The sequence below is a fragment of the Rhamphochromis sp. 'chilingali' genome, assembly GCF_963969265.1.
Source record: "Rhamphochromis sp. 'chilingali' genome assembly, chromosome: 7".
Classification (NCBI taxonomy): Eukaryota; Metazoa; Chordata; class Actinopteri; order Cichliformes; family Cichlidae; genus Rhamphochromis; species Rhamphochromis sp. 'chilingali'.
Window position 1 is genome coordinate 12,598,888 of NC_137934.1, and position 25,926 is coordinate 12,624,813.

The 25,926-nt window shown below is 41.8% G+C and overlaps 1 protein-coding gene across 1 annotated transcript; it reads right to left on the minus strand.

Annotated features, from left to right (window-relative positions):
- Positions 1 to 7,494: 7,494 nt before the first annotated feature.
- On the minus strand, positions 7,495 to 25,836 carry mettl25 (methyltransferase like 25). Its single transcript, XM_080886774.1, has 12 exons — positions 25,333 to 25,836; positions 24,603 to 24,782; positions 24,350 to 24,456; positions 23,641 to 24,225; positions 23,185 to 23,332; positions 18,547 to 18,641; positions 16,404 to 16,433; positions 15,778 to 15,851; positions 12,997 to 13,090; positions 11,956 to 12,030; positions 11,465 to 11,536; positions 7,495 to 8,287 (listed from the first exon to the last, which is right to left on the minus strand). Exons 1-12 carry the CDS (start codon positions 25,547 to 25,549, stop codon positions 8,180 to 8,182), a joined length of 1,785 nt encoding a protein of 594 aa, XP_080742900.1. The 5' UTR covers positions 25,550 to 25,836; the 3' UTR covers positions 7,495 to 8,179.
- Between the last annotated feature and the right edge of the window lie 90 nt (positions 25,837 to 25,926).

A 25,926-nucleotide genomic window follows, 5' to 3' on the forward strand; every position in this document is an offset into this window, starting at 1 on the left:
AGAGCGGGGAGACGCATGTGGTTTTCGGGGAGGGTGAGCATGCGCAATGGGCTCTGCATTGGCGAGAAAAGGGAGAAAAGGTGGCGAGTGAAGTAAGGATTTGTGGTTTTGCGTGTTACTGATGGGCTACACTGCAAATCAATTATAAACAGGGAGTCATGCATGAAATGGTAGTTGCAGATTGTTGCCATGACAAGATTATATTTTTGATTTCATGGCACGGAATCCAATTTTAACCAAAAATGAGGAACAGACTTCCATAGGTCAGGACCTCTGTATTCTTCTAGTGTGGCACGGTAAATATTATTAGTCTAAAATATGACATGGTGTTACAATGATGTAACTGTGAGCTGGAAAACAAACCTTTGGGGAGTAAAAACACACACAAAAAAAACAATATTAAAATAAAAGAAAGCTTTGGTTGCCGAACAAGTGCCACTCTCTGGAGCTAAAATAGGATGCAAACATCAAAGTGTAGTTCCTCCAGTTGCCACTTGATGATCCTAAAGCTAATCAGTTTCTATAGATTCACATTTTAAAATGTCACACTAAAGCTGTGAAATTTACATGTTTTTAGCCTGGGTTTGGTCTTCATAGCCAATTTGCCTCTTTAATACAGTTTTTAAGTTACTCTTGAATTTTTCTGTAGCTTAAAATTAGAGCCAAAGCAGCTTTGATTGACCACTGTGCTGACACAGCTGATCGCTAACCTTAGCTCATAGCTCACCACTTCACCTTCTAATTTTTGACACTAAGAAGCAAACATGTCAGTTGCCAAACTGTTACCACTGAGACTTTGAAATGCAGAGCACAGAGACTGAAATCACAATGGCCATGAGTATCTTTTGTGTCCACATGGTGTATCTGAAATAGGATTTGAATGGTTGAAATTCAGGTTGCTGCGGTGGTCTTCATGTGACTTTAGAAGGGAGAATGGTCACCATCAACCCTTAGCCCCCTTAGGGATTCAGTAGCTCTGCTGCGATCCTACTGGTGGAGGATAGAGGCGAATTCACACAAGGTTGCTTTGAATGATTTTTTAATTCCACAGTTCTATCGTGTTTGAAGCGGTCTTCTCTAACCAAGGATGAGAGGTAGATAAACAGTGCCTCCATCCAAAGGGAACAAATGGTTGCTGTATTGTTTGAGTATGAAAATTTAGATTATTATATTTTATGGCTTCTGCCATCAGCAGCTTTCTGGTAGCACTGCCGCTTCACCGAGTTCGATACTTCCTGGGCCCTTCCTGTGTGTAGTTTGCATGTTGCATTTACATGCAAACCACATGCATTTTCTCCAGGCACTCAGGATTCCTCCCAAAGCCAAAAGACATGCATTTTAGACAGTTTGATTGTAAATTGGCTGTAAAATGTTGGTGAGACATAGATAAACTGCTACAGATTTAATTGGTAAATGGCCTGTATTTATATAGCGCTTTACTAGTCCCTAAGGACCCCAAAGCACTTTACATATCCAGTCATCCACACACACAGTCACACACTGGTGATGGCAGCTACATTGTAGCCACAGCCACCCTGGGGCGCACTAACAGAGGCGAGGCTGCCGAACACTGGCGCCACCGGGCCCTCTGACCACCACCAGTAGGCAACGGGTGAAGTGTCTTGCCCAAGGACACAACGACCGAGACTGTCCGAGCCGGGGCACGAACCGGCAACCTTCCGATTACAAGGCGAACTCCTAACTCTTGAGCCACGATCGCCCCGTAAGGTGAATATGGCTTATAGTGTAAACCATTGTGAGTGGTTAGTAAGACTAGAAACGTGCCATGTGAGTCAAAGAAAAGTACACTGAAGCTGTTCCTGTGGCATGTTTCGGCCCAATGTGATAGTAACACACACTGTATTGTCTTTTCCTTTACTTTGTCAGTAGTTTTTACCTTTTACTGATTTTTCTGTTTCAACATGTTTTGCCTAATATGAAAATATATAATTTGTATATATTCAAACGCCATTCTCATGCTGCAAGGGGATAACAGATAATAATTTCTTAGCACTTTCTCATCAGGCATATGTTGCCTAATGACTGCAAACTGGTGGAAGCCTCAGGCCCTTTTTCTTTGAAATTCTATTTAAATTTAACTCTGGGAAGCTGAGATGGGAAGCCACTCCCACTGCAGGCGTCACATTAGCTTCTTTCTTACTCCAAATTGAAAATATTGATTAATTTGCAACACCAACCCCCCACTGTCTCTATGGAGAAGCGTTACTGAGAGAGTAGGTGTGATTGATTAACTACTGTACCTCACCCTATGGTGAGCACGCATAATAGTTTGGAAACGCTTTTGGCCCCGCTGACTACCAGCTGGACAAACGCCTGTCCCACAGTTGGGGATCCAAGACGATAAATCCAGGGCAGAGCAGCGGAGAAAGAAAAACAGATGGCTGGAGGAGGATGTATAGAACATACGGGCACTGGCTGACAATGGCTGAGACAGTGACAAAAAATTCAGGGTGGAAGTAAGAGAGACATTTGTACCAGTGACCCTAATTCTGAGCAGGACTTGACCTCCACCTCATGGAACTTGTCTGCTGGATTATTTAGGAGACCTGAGACTTATGTTGATGTTTTTCCTCTTCTAAAGTATTCATCAGTGTCAAGAGGTAACAAATGAGAGTTGGTGTTGGGCTGTTGGAAGAGATTTGATCTATTTAACAGTTTATGAATGAGACAAGCTCAAAATATATCCCTTTTTTATGTTAGTCATTATAGATAAGGAGTCTTGTGAATGATCATTGTCACAAGCTATACTCAAACAAACACATGCTAGGAGGCAAACACAAAGATGAACACTGTGCCCTCTGTCTGCCCCAAAGGGACAAGGAGATGCTCTGTATGGGAGAAGCCCGCACAAGTAATTAAGGGATTAGTAACGGAAAAAATCAGGAAAAAATATTCCAGGGGAAAGAATAAACAGCTCCAGGGCAAAACAAACACATTGAAGGGAATAAGTGTTTACTCCCTCAGACTGATTACCTGCAACCCTCTTACCGTGTTGGCTCGTAACGAACATATTCCGTGCTCTTTTGGTGTAAACAGCCAAGAATCCTAAACAAAAACATCCTATTTTGGTTTCAGATGCCGGCCCGAAAGGTCACTCGAGGCCTCAGTAAGTGGAGGATGAGGAGTCTTTTGAGCATTCAGTGCATTTGCCATAATTGATTAATGTATTTTTCCTTCTTTCATTTCCTGTTTGCTTTCTGTTTTGGGGGGAAGTGGCAATCATTTTTAAAGCTTATAATTTAAAACGTATGTGTTTGATCATTAAAACCAGATTTTGTTTTGCTCATGGAAAAAGCTAATGCTCGCATACTGAATATGATATGCATCCAGACTTGTTTTTGCATGATTCTTCACAATGAACATTATGTTTGTTGTTGATTAGCATAAAGACAGCATGGCTCTGTCCTAAGCCAACAAACCTAACCTGCCACTATCTCCAAAGGTCACATGTTGTGAATTATTTATTGTATTCAAAGCTACGGTTTTACACTGGGGTGTGCATTAAACTATTTCTTGTGTACAAGCAGTAACCTTATATTTCCAGGGGTTTTACCATCTGCCTCTCACTACTGTGTGCTCACTACTCCTAATAGCGTCATTATACAAGTGCACAGGTTAAATAAATATGTTCTTTAGCAGTTCACAAAGCAAATCTTAAGTAAAGTAAAAGGCAAAACTGACAACAGGGCAAATATTAAATGCCACAACTATGTCCACTTCCTCATCCCTTTTAGCCCTACAGAGCAAGTAATGGTAATTTCCACATGCTATTCACTCCGGAACCACTGCTTCTTCCCCTGAAGCAGATTGACATCACACAGGAAAAAGATAATCACAGCTGGAAGGACCAGGCCTCACAGAAATAGCACACTCGTGGTATTAATATCAACATTGAAGCTTGGCAACCGAAAATCAGAACCTCAGATCAAACCCACCCTGGTTTGTGGAACATCCGCAAAAGCCTTCACGTCCTAATTCAGGAAGATCAGAAATATCATTTTGTCTTGAATAAGTGTGAGCACGATTATTGTTTTGGCTTGGGCAGTAAATTAAAGTAGATAAGTTAATGAGGTTTTGTTATTTGACATTTACTTTTAAATCAAGATAATGGTTGACTGAAGTTGGCTTGAATAGTGGTTAAAAATGTCACTGGATTGTGTTCTTTTTGTAAAAAAAATAAAACCTGTATTAAATAAAAAAGTTGCCCTAATGTGAGGATAATGTAGTACAGTATTAGTATCTTAGAGTATTTTATTGAACAGCATTGAGCTTCTGTGCTCATAGCCACTCTGTGTATTTGAGCGTATATACACTCACAGGCCACTTTGTTGGATACTACCTCACTGGGCTGGACCCCCTTCTGTCTTAGTGGGATCCAGCCCAGAAGTGCCTTTATTCTTTATGGCACAGGTTCAACAGGGTGCTGGAAACATTCCTCAGAGATTTTGGTCACTTTGACACAATAAGATTATGCAGTTGCTCCAGATTTATCAGTTTCACACTCATAATGTGAATCTTCTGGTGCACAACATCCCAAAGGTGCTCTATTAGATTAAGATCTGGTGACTGTGGGGGCTGTTTTAGTGCACTGCTATGTTCAGTATATTAGTTTGTGCTGGTTTGAGCTTTGCGACATGGTCCATGATCCACGATTTTCATGTTGTTTATGCCATATTCTGACCTTAGCATCCAAATGTCAGAGCAGACGATGTTTCTGTTAAACTTCTGCCTCACTTTCATGTTCTTAGCTGACAGGACTCGTTTCTGGTGTGGCCTTCTGCTCCTGTGGCCCATCTGCTGCAAAGTTTGATGTGCTATGAGTTCAGAGCAGTTCTTCTGCATACCTTAGTTGTAACGAGTAATTATTAGAGTTAGTCTGGCCATTTTCCTCTGACCTCTGACATCGACAAGATATGTCCACCCAGAGAACTGCTTTTCACTGGATATTTCTCTTATTTTGAGTATTCTTCGTCAACTCCAGAGATGATTGTGTGGGAAAATCCCAGTAGATAATGTTTTGATGGTTTTGATAATGTCACATTTAATGCACTGAGTTACTACCATGTGATTGTCTGATTATTTATTTACTTGCAACAAGCAGTTGAACTGGTGAACCTAATGAAGTGGATGTCGCTGTAAAAGAACATTGCTGCCCTTTAATAATATATATAAGACAAACTGTTGTGTAACACTGACTTTGGACTTTCTGCTGACCACACGTAACAGCGTTTCTTTTTTTTCTCTATTTTTTCATGACTTAGCAGATGTTTTAAATCAGTCTAATTTGCTATTAATCTGGATACCATTCCAAGGGAGCGGGCAAGATGAATGGAAAATATGAATCAGAACGACAAGAACTGTTTTTCAAAGGATGTGATGACTGTGTTTCACACTGAAAACATCATTTGTCCATTCTCTCTTAAGTGGTTCTTCACGGCGACGCTATTTGGAGCGGCGAGTCAAACATTTACATAGTTTGACATCCCTGTTTACACTTCCACAGATAAATCTCTGACAGGTGAATGTGTTTTGGTCCACGTGCGTCTTCAGAGAATGTATCTGCAGAGGCCGGAGGTGATAACAATAAAAAACAAGCCACGTGTTTCCAGCGCAACGTCCAGCTGAATCTCTTTATTTCCACAAGCCTGCCGTCATATGCGGCGACAAGGTGGTTTGTGACTGGCACGCAATCTCCCAAAAGTCCCCTGTTTCTGTTTAGGTAAAAGACAGCACCACAACAACCGATTCTTTAGATGAAACATATTAAAATAACAGCAGAGACCTAATCTTAATTCGCAATCTGGTATTTTAGAAATGACTACTTGAAGTAGTCATGCTATCTCTGATAAAGTTCAGCACTTCCCTTTGACATTGTATCCTTTAATTATTTTGGATTCATTGACTAAGACTTTGTTTTCCCTCTCGGATGAAAGAGCATTCTTCCAGTCTACATTCATTCACACGGACCTGCTGTGTAATAGAGATATTACTGGACAGTAGTGCCTATTACGTTAGTGGACCCTTGAGATTTTTTCTTTAGTTTAAATCAGGGAGGGTGGCAGGAGCTTGTATTGTATCCAAACACCGTGAGAAACAGTGATCGCAGCTGAAAGCAAATGTGTTGACACACTCCCCTCGCTTCCTCTCTGCTTCCTCTCTGCTTCCTCTCATTCCTACCTTACAGTGAGAAGTCTTAGATGGGAACGCTTTGAATGATTTTCCTTGGAGACGATTTCTGTCTGAAGCCGTCATCGCACCCTGAAACATTTCTTTCCCTGTCATCTGTCAACTGCAAATCAGGAAATTGCAGTTTGCCTACACTGCGCCGACTATACCTTTCAACTGGTTTCTTTCACGTGCCTGTGTCGGATGCAGGCCTTTCATCGTGCCATTTTCCTCCTCTTCCTTGTGGGCACATGAAAAGGAGATTTTTGAATTTGCGTAAACATGCGTGCTAGAAGTCAAAGATGGGAAAGGTCAAGAGGACGTGACTCACACGCCGCAACAAAACCCGACAATATTTATATCCTAAACAAGCTTTGTACACATCTTGAATTGTTTGTATTCGTGTCAGTCCAGTTTGGCCACTACAGCAGGCTGTCAGTGTGAAGCACGGTGCCGGATCCAAACACGGTCCAGACACAGCAGAGAGAGCCTCGCCATGTGTCTTTACAGAGATAAAAATAACACTCGAGGACACAGCTTCACCACGGCAACGTTGACAGACCTATGAATTGCCAACAGATGTGCAGGCTGCTGTGGCTACAGTGACAAATAGATGCAGTGGGAGAAAACAAGAAATGCTTTGCACCAGTGCTGCACAGTGGGAAAGTGTCCTATGGCCTATTTCCTTACTTGCAGGCTACGTTTGTTCAGGCTCCATAATTTACTACCTAGCTTTAATGAAAATGTTCACACACACAGCAGACATACTCATTACTGGCTCAGTGGTGCGGTTTTGCACAAAGCTGAATACAACTTGACAGAACTAATTCTCATCATTTAGGAAGAAAATATTGTTTCCAAACACTTTTATGTTTTATTTATTCAACTGCAGTCTTGTTAGATAAACTAACACTACAAAAGCGGTTATTTTGAGTTTGTTAAATTTCGGTCAAGTTTTGCACTTGACAGAGGGTTTAACATTTTAACCAGTTAAATATTATATTCATATAGTAAGAAGCTGTCATCCATTAACCTGGTAGCTGAACAGTTTCCCATAAATGTAATGTTTTATTCCTACAGTAACCATATTAACTATATGCTCACTGGTCATTTTGTTAGGAACACCTGATCAACTGCCTGTTAATGCAAATATCTAATCAGCCAATCACACTGTAGCAGCTAAAAAAAATACACATGGTCTTTATGACCTGCTGAAGTTCAAACTGAGCATCAGAATGAGAAAGAAATGTGATTTAAGTGATTTTGAATGTGGTATGGTTGCTGGTGTCAGACAGGCTGGTCACAATATTTCAGAAACTGCTGATTTACTGCAATTTGCACACACGAACATCTTACGGGTTTTACAGGGAAAGGTCAGAAGAAGAGCTATATGCTAAAAAAACAAAAAAACAAAAACAAAACCCACATACATTAATTTTCAAACATGTACAAAGAATATGATTTATTAAATAACTGAGGCAGAGGTAAATTTAAAAAAAGTAAATATTAAGATTGGAGACAAGGGCACCACATGCCCTGTCTTTTCCTCTACTTCCTCTGGTTTGGGATTCTAGAAATTGAGTTTCCAGACCTGCTGAGGGGATCCTGGTTACTTTAAATCCCATAATGCTTCAAACCCCCTAAACTGTCTTTAAAAACATGTTAAAAGGATGCAATACATAGTATGCTATCAAAGAGAAAAGGCAGTTTTTCCAGGTGTTTCGAGCACGGGTTTGATCTCTGAGAAGAACCCAAGGCCAAGACCAGAGAAGTAGAAATATTTCAGATACTTTTCCATTTAAAAGTAACACCATGTGTTCCACAAATCGAGATAACATTAAAAAAAAGATTCAAACTAGATGAAATGTTGCAATTAAAACAAACAGTTAGGAATGCATACATAATACAATCACTTTCAAAGCATGATTGCTGCTTCGTTCATGTATAAACATGAACCTTGAATCATTGTATTATGTGCATATGTTTGAGTTCCTCAGCTTGTAGTTCTTTTCCCATCATTCTTGAGTCCGATGACAGCATAGCATCTGGGAGACAACAGGGGGTCAAACAGTTGCACCAGTGCAGAGAATGACACGTCCTCCTGGCATACAAGGAAAAAAAAAAACAAAAACACACAACAGAGCTGATATAAAAATCTTGATTCTGCTCCCAGTTTGGGCTTTATTACAGCTGAAGGATGTTTCCTCTATAAAAGAATTCTCTATTGAATCCCCCGAGAAGAAATATCTGTGCAAGTGTTCACTCAGGTGGGCTCATGTTTATGTGCAAAACACGTTTGTCTTCCTTGGCAGCTAAGCTGTTTAGCTGTAGAACTGTAGCCAACCCAGAGGTTGTATGCGCGCTGGAAATCTCTCTCTCTCTGTCATCATCTAGTGCTGACTAGGGTGTGTTCAGAAATTTCTCAGGCAGTCACCCCACAACCATGTTTGTACTCAGTCCATTTAAAAATCTTAAAGCAGGTGTTTGTAACTCATAGCCAAGGGGTCTTCAAAAATATCCGTTGTAAGTTCTAACACTGTGCTATCATGGACAGAAGTGCATATCTACAGATGGGGAGCATTTACACCAATAAAACAAGCATACTGTGTCGCTTACTCCCGCCCACCTTTTCTGAAACTCTGATATGATTCATACACGATCAAGTGATCATGTCATCCTTCCACTTAGGGCGAGACCCTGAACAGGTCACCAGTTTGCTGCAGGCCTAACAAGGACAACCATTCACACTCACAGTCACACCAATACATGCAAACAAAGGGAGAACGTCCAAACAGCACACAGAAAGCCCCCGGCCAGACAGAGGATTCAGATCTTAGACCCTCTTGCTGTGAGGCATTTGGGAATTCCTCCCCTAAAATAGTATTTCTACAATAAACTTTTACCCGTGAACACTCTTTAGAGTTCTTATCTGGATTAAAAACCTGTGGCTGGGGGATTTTACAGGAAGGCCTGGTGGGTGGTGCTAGGTTTAGTCACAAACCAATGACGGACAAATTCAAATTCTGACCAGCCCCTATGCAAAATATGGGACTGAGCGGCTGATTAACACTGTCATCCATTAAACCATCACAAGCAAGAGCTTTGTTGCTGCTGTTGTTGTCTAAGGAGAGACAACCAGACCTCCCTCTGCCTGGCCACGTCCACGCAGGATTTCTTGGGTCTTCCGAATAGGACATGCCCAGAACACCACACATAGGAGACCTCCAGGACACATCTTGGTCAGATGCCTGTACCACCTTAACTGGTTCTGCTTCAAGTTGTTCTAAATGACTTAAAACCTCACCCCATTACTAAGGGAGAGACCCTCCACTCTTGCAAGGAAGCTGATTTCCACCACTTGTACCCATTATCTCATCCTTTCTGTCACTGACACCAGCTTATGGCCACAAGCGCTAGGAGCACGGGTCAACCAGGAAATCAACAGCTTCTCTTTTATTTTCAGCTCCGTCTTCACCACAACAGACCGGTACAGCTTCTGCATGACCCCAGCCACAGACTTTTCACGCTCCTGCCGTCCGGCAGGCAATTCGGGAGCATTCAGACTCGCACTAGCAGACACAGAGACAGTTTCTACCCACAAGCCATCAGGCTTTTGAACTGCTGACATTCTATACACACCATTACACACTCACTATAATTACAGGACTCTACACACTGGCACTTCAACAAATGCCACTTAAATGCTCATGCACAAGTTTTGCACAACCTGTAAATACCAACTTGTCTTAAATTCTCTAAATATTTAATACTTTTTTCCTCTCTTTTTTCTCTTTTATCATTATTATTACTGCTATTTTCTGTTATTTTCTTCTTAATATAACTGCAGACTTTCTATATGCTCATGTAAAGCTGAGGAGCTCGAGCCAAAGAATTTCATTATGGGTAAATGTGGCTACACTGTTTATCTGTACATGACAATAAAACTTGAAACTTGACTGCCGGTGCCACACCAGTTCATCTGTCAATGTCCTGCTACACTCTTCCCTCACAAGACCCCTGAGATACTTAAAACTCCTGCACTTGGGACAACAATCCACCACAACAAAGGGTGGGCAGTTCACCCTTTTCCGCCTGAGAACCATGGCCTCAGACTTGCAGGTGCTAATTCTAAACCCAGCCGTTTCACGCTCGGCTGCGCCGCCCCGGTGTGATTTCGATTTTCCACGCTGTCATACTCACCTCTATGAAAATGTTGCCATTTGTGCTTTTATCCAAAAATAATCTATCTGCCCACACTCTCTGGGTCAATCAGCCTCCATTCAGGCCCCTGTTCAGTCCTTTAAATTCGCTCTGTAAAGTGATCTGTAAATTCTCCCTTTCAGGCCGCCCGTCGTGCAACCCTCCTCCTCCCCATCTCTACATCATCCAAGTTTTCCAGGGCATCTCATCCAAAAGTGCTCAGCAGCCATCTGCTTACTCTGCTCCACAAGCAGTGTATGTGACTCCTGTGGGTCCAACCAATCTCCTACCATAATCTGGGAATCTGCTCCATGATGTCGCCTCTCATTTGAGTCTAAATTTGCATATTCATATTTTTTGTAATAAATCTCATTCTCTTCTTCCAGATGATCTCTCCTTACTGGAATATGTGCATCGTTGTTCTACTATCAGGGCCTGCAAATTCAGTGAAAACACATCAATTCAACACCTGATCTTTGTGTGCTTACATGATTGTTTAAGGCTGAACGTGCTTCTGCACACTTATCACCGCATGGATCACATTAACATCCATCCATCATCTCCTATTTTCCCCCCTTCCTCTGCTTGACCTCAAGGGAGATCCCCCAAACGCTGACCAGTGCACTTGATGTTACAGAGCTTGATTACGTCCCCCCCTTCTCATTTAAGGAGGTTCATCTGACATATAATCTCGCATAATCAGAACTTCAAAGCTTTTCGATCATACACATCTCATCGTTATGACTCAGACCAAAGATTAGCGTGTTGTGTTTGGCTGCCGGAACACGAGATGATAAATTGCAGGCTGGCTTCAATTTAGCCGACACCTATGTTACTGTCAATAACAAAGAGAGGTTTCCAGATTTCAGCTGACATTTCTGTGTGTTCACTTTCATCATCTGGGAAGTATATTTCATATCCCAATCAACAAGCTGAACAAGCGAATCATAAAGATGAGCCCAGACAGAAAATTGGAAAAATCCTCCAAAGCTGTGCTGTGAATGTTCTGAAGCACCATCAGAGTTGAATTCATTTAAGCAGGATTTGACAGTTTGATGACACCAAATATTTTTTTTACCTGTTCTTTCAGATAGCAGAGGCGATCGAGGAGAATCAGACCTTCGATACAGGGAGCAAGGGTCACCTTCAGCTGTAGAAAGAGGCCGACATGAGAGAAAGCACATGTGTATATCTTTTTTTTTTTTTTACTCTATTTGACACATATGCAAAACTTGTGTCTTCCAAGTAGTCCGCAATTCCCCAAAACCTATTTTACTGGTTTGTGTCATGAAAGAAAACTGGTATGCTGGCTGACATCACAATTAGTGGCCTCAGAAAAGAAGAGGGAAAAAAGTGGGTGGTTTTCTTCTCGTTCAGAGCAATCACTCTCTCATTATTTCCCCGTAGAATACAATGACCTCACTTAGTGGTCTGTAATTTTTTTTCTTTTTACAGGAAAAAAAAGATTTTTACACAAAAAAGGGTTTAAACATGTTGTTGGAATCTAAGGTGGGAATTAAATACTAGGATGCTCGACAGGGAGAGAACCAAGATGTATGGAAGACTTACCATGTTAAAAGCATGCATCTCATCCATTCGCACTCTGTATGTGTTGTGATAATCCTGGATGTCGCTGTCAGAGAGCTAAAGAGAGAGTGACGTGTTATATATGCAGGTAAAAGAGAGGAGAATGACAAAAAAAGTTGGAAGCAAGCTGTGAGGGAGATGTGAAGTGGGACAAGTGACAGAAAATAGCATGTTTTTAAAGAGCTGTGAGAAACATGGGACAGACAGACAGCGCGCCATCGCCCACTGTTACCCAGAGCAACCAGATGACTGACTTCTCAACAGTGTGAAAGATCCTATACTAAGATCCTATACTATACTATACGATACGACACACTCTATTGTTAACCTAAATCAACCTGTTAGGTTTTTACTTATATCCTGTCACATACATGCTGTTAGAATGATTGTTGCTCAAATTTTCAAATAATGAGGTCAGCATATGTGAAAGTAATCCCTGAGAGGCAAAAGCTCAGGCCTCATCTACACGCATCCTATGATGTCGGCTTCACAAGTGGCTAAAGCTGTTGCTAGCATTTATATCTGTGGAGGCCGCACTGAGTGTGACGTGTAGTTAGATTCCTATGGAGCTGCACATTAGGTCACAGTGCAGTAGGTGCAGATGTATAATTCCACTGTCAGACAGTCTTTTTTTGTACTTATGGCTCTGTAAGATGTCAAAACATCTGGGCCTATCCAGCTGCTGATTGGCTGGTTGGGACTGGCCCCATGCAGCCAATCAGAAGACCAGCTGGATCAAAGGGAGGGTGGCCTTAAAGAGAGAGGAGCTTAAACAGCTGAGAATGAACTCAGGGACTACAACAAGGGTCAGTATAAAACAAATAAGGATAATTTTGAATTGTGAATTATGCAACGCTTCTCTGTTTGAGGTCATGAGTAAAAATATGGATTGGAAATGGTCCACTTACTGAGTCTAGCTCTAACCTAAATCTGTAGCTGAAAATGCAGAAGGACAGTGTGTTTATTTCTTTTCTTGTGTGTTTGTGGAAGGTGTAAAGATGAGTGTAATATTCTGCTCCCGACCTTTGATTCATCCAGTTCCAGTCTGCGCAGAGCTCGCCGAACGTAGTCCACAAATGACTTTGCTTTGGAGTAAACATTCCCAACTCGCTTTTCACTGTGGAACAAACATGTTTCTGCTCAGTGATGCACTCACACCTCAGCAAATGTTTCTAAGGATTAAACGATGAGGAATAGCTGGTGTTTGGGGAAGACTAATGGGTATTCAATGCTGATCTGATGAAGGTCAAAGGTCAGCAGGCAGGTTCTCTTTGATGGTGTCTGGAGTGATAATATTTTGATAAGAGTAAACTGAGGTCTGCAGCATTTCCTTCTATTGTTTGGCTTTGTCGGGCAGATACAATAAGTCACTAAAGATGTGCACTACACTGGCTGAAAGGCCTTACAGTATAGGGAATGGAGTGAGAATGGGCTGGGTTGTAAAGCAGCAGCTACTCTTTGGATAGCAAGGTGAATTAAGGACAAACTGAAGCTTGAAGGATGCCTGCATATTCTGCCTTAATTGCTACCAGATGGTGTTAAGAATTTCTATTTTTTACAGTATTTCTAGTAATGTAGAAAATGTACAAATGTTCATTAAAATACCAAAAATCCACAAGAAACACTAGAAAATTCACAAAGAAAAAAGGAGATGTGGAGTTTAGCAGGAATTTTTAACTTAAAATGCGTAATCAAGAACCACTGCCAGTCTAAACATGTTTCTGTGTGCGTTATGACGCTGCCTTCTCATATATGTGCCCATATTTTGGTACCTTTATTTAAATTCTCTGTAGGCAACGGCTCACCTTTTTATTCCTAGTAGTTTTGTGGATCTAAGTAAGTCAGTTACGGCATGTATGTCCAGTTAGTCTCGCCACCACTTTGGTCGAAAGAGAAATAACTAAAAGCATCTGAAGTTTTATAGAAATGATTCTCAGAGTACAAATTTTAATGATTTTACTGGCTTTCTTTAGACTGTTTAATGGACTGCTATGAAATTTGGTACATTCACCTTCCCATCAGTATATATTGGAATGACTTTGATTGCATTAGCATTAGAGTCCCATCATCACTTTAATTGTCATTTTTGACCAACTACTGTTGTGTTTAGTGCTAACAGTAACTGTTACAATGCTAACTCTGTATAATAAGATGATAAGCATGGTAAACAGTATTTACTCTTAGACAATTTATTAAGTACACCAGTTCAAATGCTCTTTAACGCAAATATCTAATCAATCAAACAAGTTAATAATTCAACGACTTTAGGTTGAAGTTTAAACCAAGCATCATAATGGGGAAGGTGATTTTAGGGACTTTGAACACGGCATGGTGATGACCTCCTCTGAGATGGGATTTTCCCACACAACCATCTCTAGGGTTTACAGAGAATGGTCTGAAAAAGGAAAAATATCCAGTGAGCAGCAGTTCCCTGGGTGAAGATGTAGTTGATGCCAGACCTCAGAACAGAATGGCCAGGCTGCTTTTGGGTAACAATAACCCAGCTAGCCACTAATTAATACCAAGGTATGCAGACGAGCATGCCAACACATCAAACTTTGAAGCACATGAGCTACTGAGAAAACTTGGTCTGATGAGTCTGAATTGCTGCTGTGATATTTGAACAGTGAGGTCAGAATTAAGTGTAAACAACATGAAAGCATGGATCCATCTTCCTTCGTGTCAGCAGTTCAGTCTGGCATTGGTTTAATGGTGTGGGGGGATACGTTCTTGGCACTTTTTGAGTCTCTTATTGCCAACTAAGCATCATTTAAATACCTAAGCCTAGCTGTGTATTGTTGCTGACCGTGTCCACAGCATACCTGCTTTCTGATGGCTGCTTACAGCAGGATAGTATGCCATATCATAAAGCTCAAATCATCTTAAACTGTTTTTTGAACACAACTTTGAGTTCACTGTACTAAAATCGCCTCCACAGTCACCAGATCTCAAAACAATCGGAGCACCTTGAGATGTGGTGGACTAGAAGATTCATATCACACATGTATAGCCGACAAATCTGGAGCAACTGTGTGACACCATCGTGTCAACATGGGCCAAAATCTCTGAGGAATGTTTCCAGCTATGTTATGTGTTAGCGTAGACAGTATGAACATATAACATAGCTTATGTTAGCATTTAGATTAAAGCAGCATTGTCCTATGTAGGGGTCACGCTGCATGTAGTAGGGAATGTTCCTATTTTTTGGCAAATAATACCTGCAAGATCAGAAAACTGGTTTATTAATCAGATTTTTTTAATGTTTCCTGTACTGAAAACATCACTATAACACTGAAGGGTAATGATCTTTGAACATTTTCAGAACAAAACATTTGTAGCTGTGCTCTAGCCGCTAGAATTGCCATAGGTTACCTGCTTGGAAACAAAAGACTTTTTCCTGTCGGTTCAATTTCTGTCCACTAACTGATCTATATGTAAACTTCAAGCTCATTTGAACCCTCAAGTCTATTATTCATTAGGCCTGATACAACAATACACCCAAATCTGGCCAGGAATTGAGTACATATGGCTTTTGCTGGCAAGTCTTGGGTCATTTGTAACCTAAACAAGCCAGAGAAAGAAACCTTTCACTTCTGGTTCACAACAAATAAAACAAAACCTTTGGACTGCTATCAAAGCTTGACACCTGTTCTGTTCTCACTCATTCTAACCAAACATAGTTGATACTGTACACACTGACAGGGGGAAGGAAAAAAAAGGTCTTAAAAAATTACATGCATTTGCCCTGATTTCTCATACTCCACTAGAAATCCGCTGGTCCAGATGTGAATTCCTGTAGATTACCTTTTATAGGAGCTGTAGTGGTCCCTCAGAATAACATGAAGGACTGCTCGGTAGAACAGAGATTCCATCTGAATCTGCAGGGAAGGACAAAGCTGTTTATTTGAATTAACATAACTCAGCTTTTACAGTGAAAAACTTTTTTTTCCTTCACCAAACATGTGTACAAATGGCCGACGAATATTTCTGACACTTTGCAAACTTAGTGCAACACTAGCAAGCAATCAAGCCTGTTTTTGGATTCAGAGTTCTGTTCCAGTCAGTAATCAATCTTTCCATGATTGCATTAATATTTATAAACATTCCATATTAATGGCAGCGGGTGTCATGTATCAGCTTTGGCCTGGAGCCTCCAAGCTCTGCATTTCAAATAAATACACTGTAGTCAATCACAGACTTAAAACAATAGCAGAATTAATGGGCTGATTGTTTGAATGCATGCCGGAGATCAGCAATGAAGATAATACGGTCCTGGGTGATTGTGAAAGCCCGTACTTGTGATTTGAAATCATTTGATGTATTTGTTTTGATGAGCGTAATGACAGTTTACAGAAAGAGCTTCCATTCTTTTGCAATGATGGCTATTTGTCTATGATATTGATTATAGTTAGTATGCACGCCTTACTTACCCCTTGGCCAAGTGCAACTCTTTCCAGTGCCTGTTTGAGACAAATGGGAAAGTGTTAAGACAAAGACTTTCCTGGAAAAAAAGTGAGCTGTAGGAGCAAAGAAAAAAAAACATTTCTGATGCTCTGGTTATACTAATGAGCCAAAACATTATGATCACCCTTGTCTAATATAGTCTTGGTCCTTTGTGTGCTGCCAGAACAGCAGATGGACTCTACAAGACTTCTGAGCCTATTGTCTAGTCCAGGGGTGGGGAACTCCAGGCTTCAAGGGCCGGTGTCCTGCAGGTTTTATATGTCACCCTGGGTCAACACACCTGAATCAAATGATTAGTTCATTACCAGGCCTCTGGAGAACTTCGAGACATGTTGAGAAGGTCATTTAGCCATATAAATCAGCTCTCTTGGATCAAGGACACCTCTAAAACCTACAGGACACTGGCCCTTTAGGCCTGGAGTTCCCCCACCCCTGGTCTAGTATATTAGGTACATAAGTATTTGAACAGTGGTACATTTTTGCTTCTGTAAAACGCCACATATTGAAGTTGAATTTGGTAGCTGCTCATGGGAACTCTCAATATTACAGATATGGAAAGATGTGTCAGCGCACATGAAGAATGCAATCGCTAGGGTGAAAAACAAAAGAGATCTATTGGAAAGATAGTGGAAACTCTTGGGTTGCCAGTTCAATTTTGCAGGTTCTTGGAAAGAAGGGATGCACCGGAAAGTTCAGCAACATGGATAACACAGACATTTACCCAAGGAAGGCAAGAAATTTCTTGATGATTGAAGAATTCTTGGTATTTCCTTGGTGAAGAAAAAAACTTTTACCTTGGGCCAGAATGAAAGGGCTGATGGTCCAAAGTATTAGTTTTCAAACTCTTTGCGAGCAAGCCACAACTACGGAGTATCTATGCAAAACAATCTTTGTCACCCAAAGAGTTCTCCCTTTTTGCTTTTCAGAATAACACTCTTTGACAGCCCGTGCCATTTGTAATCTATTGCAGAGTTGTCACCACTCAACAATACTTTGCCTCTGTTAACTTGTCAGCCTTTGGTATGAATCCAGTGCTCTTTTAAGGTAGGCCAAGTTTCTTTCAGAAGAGTTGTTTGGCTTCTGATTCTGAAACAGACCCTTGCAGTGCACATAGAACAGTTATATGTTTGCAATAACAATTCAATGGTTGTACAAAAATACCAAAGCACACCTGGATCAGGGCACACCCAGACTTGCCTCAATGTGCACACTATTGGGAAACCACTGACACAAAAAATACCAAAGTGTCTGTCAAAACCGCAGTGATGCGTTGGTGGATGTAGGATCTGGTGATGATGTTTTTTCTACGAACACATATCTGGACTGGTCACAGAGGAGAGAGACATGACCTTGATACGAGAAGATTTCTGGCTTCCAACTATAATCCTTGGGGAGTCTGTCTTTAAGCAACTGTGTGACGATTAATAAGTGGCTAATCAATGGACTCCCGGCCAAGGTGCTCAGATCTGCAGCATAAAAATAGGGCCACGATGGATGATGCTGTGCAAGCAGCCCCAGAGATTTGTAAGGCGAACAAATGTAATGTTCCTAAATATCCAATTCAGACAAGTGACCTCAATGCATCCGAGCATGCTGTTCAAGTGAATGTGTGTGTGTGTGTGTGTGTGTGTGTGTGTGTGTGTGTGTGTGTGTGTGTGTGTGTGTGTGTGTGTGTGTGTGTGTGTGTGTGTGTGTGGTGGTGGGGGGACAGTTTCTTCTGAGCCTGTGAAAATGGAAAGGCTTTATAACAAATGGGTGTAATTTGCCATGCAACGTTTTTTAAACCGCTTGTAATAAAGCTGCAGGTCTGCACTTCAATCACAGCTTCACTACTTCATTTCAAATCCACTGTGGTTGGTTACAGAAGCAAAATTATATACACTGGAAGCAACAGTATAAATACAGTTGACTGTATCCATCAGACCTCAGTATGCACCAAGGGTTATGAAAACATGAACAGTATGTGATTCATCCACTGACGGTCAGACTCTTGAGTTCATCAGTGTAAAGTTTTACTGTCAGCTAATAGTTTTTTTTGTTTGTTTGGGGGGCTTTTTGTATGCAGCCATGAAAAAAGAAAAAAAAAAAAAAAACACATGAGAAACTTACCAAACATGCTGACATCCTGGCATTTCTGCCACAAAAGCAGGATTGGTCACGGAGGTACTGACTCAGAGGGAAACCACACACACTCTGTAAACACTCTGTGAGAGGACACACAGGAATATGAGTCAACTGATTAATCAGTTTAGTTGACCAGTGAGATTTTTCATGCTGTTTTCATCTATTTCAAATATTTGCAAGAGAAACATCAAGATAGCAAAAGTACCGAACTTTTTTTGTTGTTTTTTGCAGTGATTGCCTTAGAACATCCCAGGGGAGTGGATTCAAATGACCTATTAGTTAGTGTTAAATTAAATCCGAAGACACAGCCAGCAGGAATTTAGTTTAGCTTAGCACAAAAGATAAATCTTGGGGAAAGCAAGCCTAGCCTAAAAATAACATTGATTCAATCCTGAGGTTTTGTACAGTTTAGCAAATTTCACCTAGCGTAATTATTTTGCTTTATAGATGCTGATAGAGTGTTTCGTTACCTTTGAGGAGCTAAGACCATTAGCCTCCTAATTTTTAATCATTTTGTGCTAAGCTAATCTAACTCTCAGCAGAAAATCACCCAAAAGAACTTCAAACTTCTCTTTTAATGCAAGCAAATTCATATGTTACCCCCTAAATAGTCAGTACGGCTAACCTCTAATTATTGTGTGGAAAAATAGCAATTTGAGCCCCATTTTTCTAACCGCAGGAGTTCTTAGTACTCAAAAACCCTGATTCCCAGTGGGAGGGTGGCGAGTGTTGACAGCATGCCATCCTTTTCATGTCCCTTTAAAAAGGTTGGAAGACTGAGGTCAAGGCACAGCGAATCCAGTGGGAGTACAGTCAAAGGAAGCACTAATAACATGTGCAGCTGTGGATGGTCAGGCTCTCACAAACTGCTCTGGACACGGGGGCATATTAGCAGTCAGGTTAGCTTCACGTCTGCCTGGCACATGGCCGCCAACACAGGCCCTTAGAAGCAACTGAAGTGGACGAGGCTTTGTGACATCTGAAGGGTGGATTTCAGTACATTATGTGCACAGAGCTGTTTATAGTAGCTTTGCTTGTGTTGGTCACAGAGCTCGTTCTGAAGTGGTCAGATAAATATTTCTGATATTCTAGTGCGTGACCGGACATGTACACTCAAAAGCTGTACTCGTCTTGGAGTCGTTTTTGCTGTTGTGAGTATATAGAAAGTTTACAGTACTAGATGTGGATGCTGCACTTCAGGAAATCCTTGAATTCTAAATGAGCCGATCACATAAATGTATAACGTCCTTCTCCAACGAAGCTTTCAGGCCTTTGGATCCTTTTTTGGGCTGAAGCAGGCCACCACAGGAGCTGGCCTGCAGCCCAGACTGCACTGTAAGGCCAACAGGGGAGTGAAACTGTGCGTGTGTGAGCGAACGCCTTTGTTCCTTTCCTTAAATGATCGAGAAACAAGTGTGGAAAAGAGTGTTTTCAATCAGCTGTCATGATAGCATTTTCCACTCTCAAGTGTCGAGGGTCGCACTGTTAACAAGAGATGACGTGGTGCTGTATCGACAGCAGCGAGGCCTCTTTTCCTGCAGACGTGCAGAGGCTACAGACAAAGCACGAGGACACATGTAGACAATTTCATACCTCATAAACTCTGGAGTGGAGGAATATATGAGACAGGGATGATATCAGCCTGCATTCTGGCACCTGCGTTGCCGTCAAGCTAGGGCAGCAGCAGACAATGATAAACAGCCTCTACGGTGTGAAACTCGGGGCTAACTACGACACCGTAAACACAGAATACTTCACGCTGGCTGCAGAATCAATTCCTTCTAATAGATTCTGTTTTTAAATACAAGGGTCAAATATTCTCATTTTCAGCAGCCTTCAACAGCCATTTTAAATCCATAAATCCAGTCTAATGACTGTAACAGTAGGCGTCAGAGCTTAACTCAATCTCCAGAAGGGTAACTAGGCCGAGTCTCAGAATTCTCAGTGTAATATTGGACTTGTTTACTAAAAAGTAGGAATATGCACTAATCAGCCACAACATTGCAGTGTGGCTGGGCATGTCCCAGCTATGGAAAATTAAATGAATAGTTAGCTCAGACATGACACGGAGGACTCTTGGATCCAATCTGCAAATGTCATACAGTGGGGCAAAAAAGTATTTAGTCAGCCACCGATTGTGCAAGTTCCCCCACCTAAAATGATGACAGAGGTCAGTAATTTGCACCAGAGGTACACTTCAACTGTGAGAGACAGAATGTGAAAAAAAAATCCATGAATTCACATGGTAGGATTTGTAAAGAATTTATTCGTAAATTAGGGTGGAAAATAAGTATTTGGTCACCTCAAACAAGGAAAATCTCTGGCTCTCACAGACCTGTAACGTCTTCTGTAAGAAGCTTTTCTGTCCCCCACTCGTTACCTGTATGAATGGCACCTGTTTGAACTCATCATCTGTATAAAAGACACCTGTCCACAGCCTCAAACAGTTAGACTCCAAACTCCGCCATGGCCAAGACCAAAGAGCTTTCGAAGGACACCAGGAAAAGTATTGTAGACCTGCACCAGGCTGGGAAGAGTGAATCTACAATAGGCAAGTAGCTTGGTGTGAAAAAATCAACTGTGGGAGCAATCATCAGAAAATGGAAGACATACAAGACCACTGATAATCTCCCTCGATCTGGGGCTCCACGCAAGATCTCATCCCGTGGGGTCAAAATGATCATGAGAACGGTGAGCAAAGATCCCAGAACCACACGGGGGGACCTGGTGAATGACCTGCAGAGAGCTGGGACCAAAGTAACAAAGGTCACCATCAGTAACACACTACAACGGCAGGGAATCAAATCCCGCAGTGCCAGACGTGTTCCGCTGCTGAAGCCAGTGCATGTCCAGGCCCGTCTGAAGTTTGCCAGAGAGCACATGGATGATACAGCAGAGGATTGGGAGAATGTCATGTGGTCAGATGAAACCAAAGTAGAACTTTTTGGTATAAACTCAACTCGTCGTGTTTGGAGGAAGAAGAATACTGAGTTGCATCCCAAGAACACCATCCCTACTGTGAAGCATGGGGGTGGAAACATCATGCTATGGGGCTGTTTTTCTGCCAAGGGGACAGGACGACTGATCCGTGTTAAGGACAGAATGAATGGGGCCATGTATCGTGAGATTTTGAGCCAAAACCTCCTTCCATCAGTGAGAACTTTGAAGATGAAACGAGGCTGGGTCTTCCAACATGACAATGATCCAAAACACACCACCCGGGCAACAAAGGAGTGGCTCCGTAAGAAGCATTTGAAAGTCCTGGAGTGGCCTAGCCAGTCTCCAGACCTCAACCCCATAGAAAATCTGTGGCGGGAGTTGAAAGTCCGTGTTGCTCGGCGACAGCCCCAAAACATCACTGCTCTCGAGAAGATCTGCATGGAGGACTGGGCCAAAATACCAGCTACTGTGTGTGCAAACCTGGTAAAGACCTATAGTAAACGTTTGACCTCTGTTATTGCCAACAAAGGTTATGTTACAAAGTATTGAGTTGTATTTTTGTTATTGACCAAATACTTATTTTCCACCCTGATTTACGAATAAATTCTTTACAAATCCTACCATGTGGATTCATGGATTTTTTTTTTTCACATTCTGTCTCTCACAGTTGAAGTGTACCTCTGGTGCAAATTACTGACCTCTGTCATCATTTTAGGTGGGGGAACTTGCACAATCGGTGGCTGACTAAATACTTTTTTGCCCCACTGTATAAAGCACACCATTCAACCTGACTGAGTCTACCTACAGTTGCTGCAAAGGTGCTGTAGCCCATATGCCTCAAGGTTTGACTTGTTGTATTTTTAGAGATGCTCTTCTGCATACTTTGGTTTTTACGAGTGGCTAATTTAGTTATTTTTCTATCAGCCCAAAACAGCCTGGCCATTCTCCCCTGACAAATCATTTTTGCCCAGCCAGCTGCTGCTCATTGGATATCTTCTACTGCTCTGACCATTCTCTGTAAACCCTAAAGATCTCTACATGGGAAAAATACAGAGGATAATCCTTCTCTGACTATAGTGGTTCACACTGAACCTTACAGGACTGAATCCAGCACTACTGCACTGACTGGGACTTGGAAGATTCAAGGCTTGATCTAAGCAGTCTCCACCCCACAGCCCACAGGACCCAAAGACTCAGCTGCCAAAGCCCTGGTGACAGACACCGCAGAACATCACAGATCTGTGTCTACGGGTCAGTGCTCACAAGCGGGACCAACACAATATCTGGCAGGTGGTTTTAATGTTGTGGTGGCTCGGTTTAAGTGTTTATGTGACTCTTTGTGGGAATATAAGATTACATTTCTGATAAGAGCAGATTGATGAAGTGCAGGTGTCTGAGATTGGACTATGGGAGAAGTGTCAGTGAAAATAAGGAGGGAGAGAAATAGACATAAACAGCACATGAGAAACCACAGGCTGTGTGTGTGTGTACAGTTACAGTTTTTCAACTCAAACAGAGACAGATAGAAACACACCTCCTGACTCCTGGAAGCGATTTACACCTCTAATTGTGTGTGTGTGTGTGTGTGTGTGTGTGTGTGTGTGTGTGTGTGTGTGTGTGTGTGTGTGTGTGTGTGTGTGTGTGTGTGTGTGTGTGTGTGTGTGTGTGTGTGTGTTTGTTTACTCTGTCCGGCATGGTCAAACTCCTCAGACAGCAGGTGATAGCAGCAGCCCACACTGCAGACTGCGGCTAGCTCCGGTTTAGCCACAAACATCCTCAGCGTGCTGGGAGCCAAGTCGCCACAAGTGTGCAGGCCAACCATGACTGCATCCTGGGTTTTGGACAAATCACACAGAGATGGGAGAGAACAGAAAAGGAGGTGGAAGCAAGTAGGGGGAGTAGTAGAGATCGATGGTAAAATTTATTGATGATGACGCGCTGCAGATTTGGCACCGCAGTCACATCCCAGACTCACTCCAGTAATGCAAACTCCAGCTGCTGTGACACACTTGTAATTCTAGGAGTTGCTATGGGAATCAAGCTATGCTACTATGCTCTACAGCTGGCTGAATATATAAGAAGCTTTTCTTTTTTTACTTATATTATTAAACATTTACTTTTGGCTTTGGGTTTGCTCACCTCCAGCTCATTGATGAGGTCTCGGAGCTCTGTTTCTGCAGTAACGTAAGATGTGAGAGGTGAAAACACGGCTCCAGTGCTGTCTGCCCTGCTCTGAGCTTTCCTCTCCAGGTTCTCTCTCTTCCTCCTCTCTCTCTCCTCAGCACTGAGTTGACTTGGGGGAACTCTGGGGGAAGCAGGCTGTATTACATCCACGGATAAAGCACTCAGGAAGAGCTCGTCTGTTTCTAGGTTTTGCTCTGAACGTCCTTCCACTGTGGGGTTGATGTCTGATGAGCTTGTTAACACCCTCTCCTCCTCTTGTGACCGAATTCTTGGCCCATTACCAGAGAAAACATCTTCGTCTCCATTCAGCCCAGTTTTTCTTTCTATTAACTCCTCCTGAGGAGAATGTGTGGCCTCTGATTGCGTCCTTGCTGCTTTGGTGTGTTTCTGGTATGCTTTCGAGAACTTCTTTAGCTTCCTGTTCCTCTCCTGAGCACCGTGGGTGTTGGTGCTAGAGGAGTCAATGCCATACACCCGAAGGGCATACTGAAGAGAGAGGAAGGAGCTCAAGTAGCCCTTCCCTGAGCCTACATCTATCACCTGCATGTCAAGTTAAAAAACAAAAACAGTACATGTTAAGAGCTGTTCAGTGGTTTTTACAGATTTCTTTTTTACAGTATATACCTTTAGGATATTGCCTGTACCTATAAAAATGTTGCCCTACCTGATTAACCCCACAGTGCTGAGCCAGGCAGGCCACCACCTCAGACATGGACTGGACTTCATGGGATTTCTTAGAAGTCATAAACTCATCTGACTCAAAAGCAGCCACTATATTAAAAAAAAAAGGTCAGTGGAAAGAAATGTCACAGTTTCCCCAAAATTGACACCACATAGGTTCAAAAATTATGGTTGTGATTTGAACAGGACAATCCTGGATTGCTTCCTGTTCTCAGTGGGAAACAATCCTTCCCTACCTGTCTCCTCTGGAGTACCAGAGTCGGACTTCATGTCCCTGAGGTCCTGCAGTAGATTCTCCCGGCTCATGCAGAGTCCAAGGCTGGGAAGAGAGTGCTCTTTAGCTGCCTGCACAAGTTCCTGGGTGCCAACCAGTCGCTTTGTATCATTGCAAAACCCAAATGTGGTGCTGGGCTGCTCTGTTTAGGGAGACAGATATGGGATATCTGTAACATAAAGTCCACATAGAATATACTTTAAAATTCACAGTTTCGGTCCATGTATAAATAGTTTTGCTTTTATGCCTTGATAATTTATATTAATTTATAAATACTGGGGATCAAATCTTTAATAAGCTGATACTAACATAGATTTTGGTCCAGAACATCTGCAGTCCCTTTTCAGATGCGATATGATCCACACACATTTGGGCTGATAATTACCTTGTTTCAAAAGCAACTAACAACTTCAAGTCTAAGTAAAATCAACACTTTAAAAATATATATATCATTAGTATTAGGTTACTCCTTGTTCCTAAACATGGAAGAATGTTTCCAAAAGTTTATTTATTTATTTTATTTTTTGCCATCCATAAGTCAATGTTTGGGGTTGTTATCTCAAATTTTTTTAAGAAATTAGGTCTCTCTGACATTTTTCCAGGAAACAAGCTTCCATATTAGACAATAAAAGAAAAGAAAAGAAAAGAAAAGAAAAGCCCTTCGCTCTCTTGTTTGGTTGGAACTAGCTTACCACTTTGCCTGTGCTGTGGCTCCCTCTGCTGGTGATTACCGGAACCTACAGCTGACAGGACGTCCTCCGGTGATACGGCCACGAACCGTTTCCACACGTCGTGAGTGTAAAACTCCACTGTGTGGGCATTAGCAATATTAAGAGTTATAGATAGAAACCGAGTGACTTCGTCTATCCGTTGCTGAATTTCTGTGAGGCTGCATGAGGAGGATTTCATGTTAATTAATAAAACGAAGAGGAGCTGGGCAAGCACGCAAACGTCCCACTTCTGGTGTACGCCTAGACATTGGCAGTAGAAAAAACGGTTCGATGAATTTACTGATCTGTTTTTTATTTTTCAATAATATAAGCTTTACATACATACAAGGCGAGTTTACACAGTGTAACAGGGCGTTTACACTTAATCAAAAACCAACATACTTGGAAGTCCGACAAGAAAAAAATAATAAAACTCACGTTGTTATTGATAAGTTGTTCAAAAACTATTAAAAAAATTTAACTGAAGCCTCCTTTTATACCTGTTCACTACAGCATGAATTTATAACAAGGAATTTCAACAAGGAACATTTTGAAATAGGGCCTTCCGCAATCGAT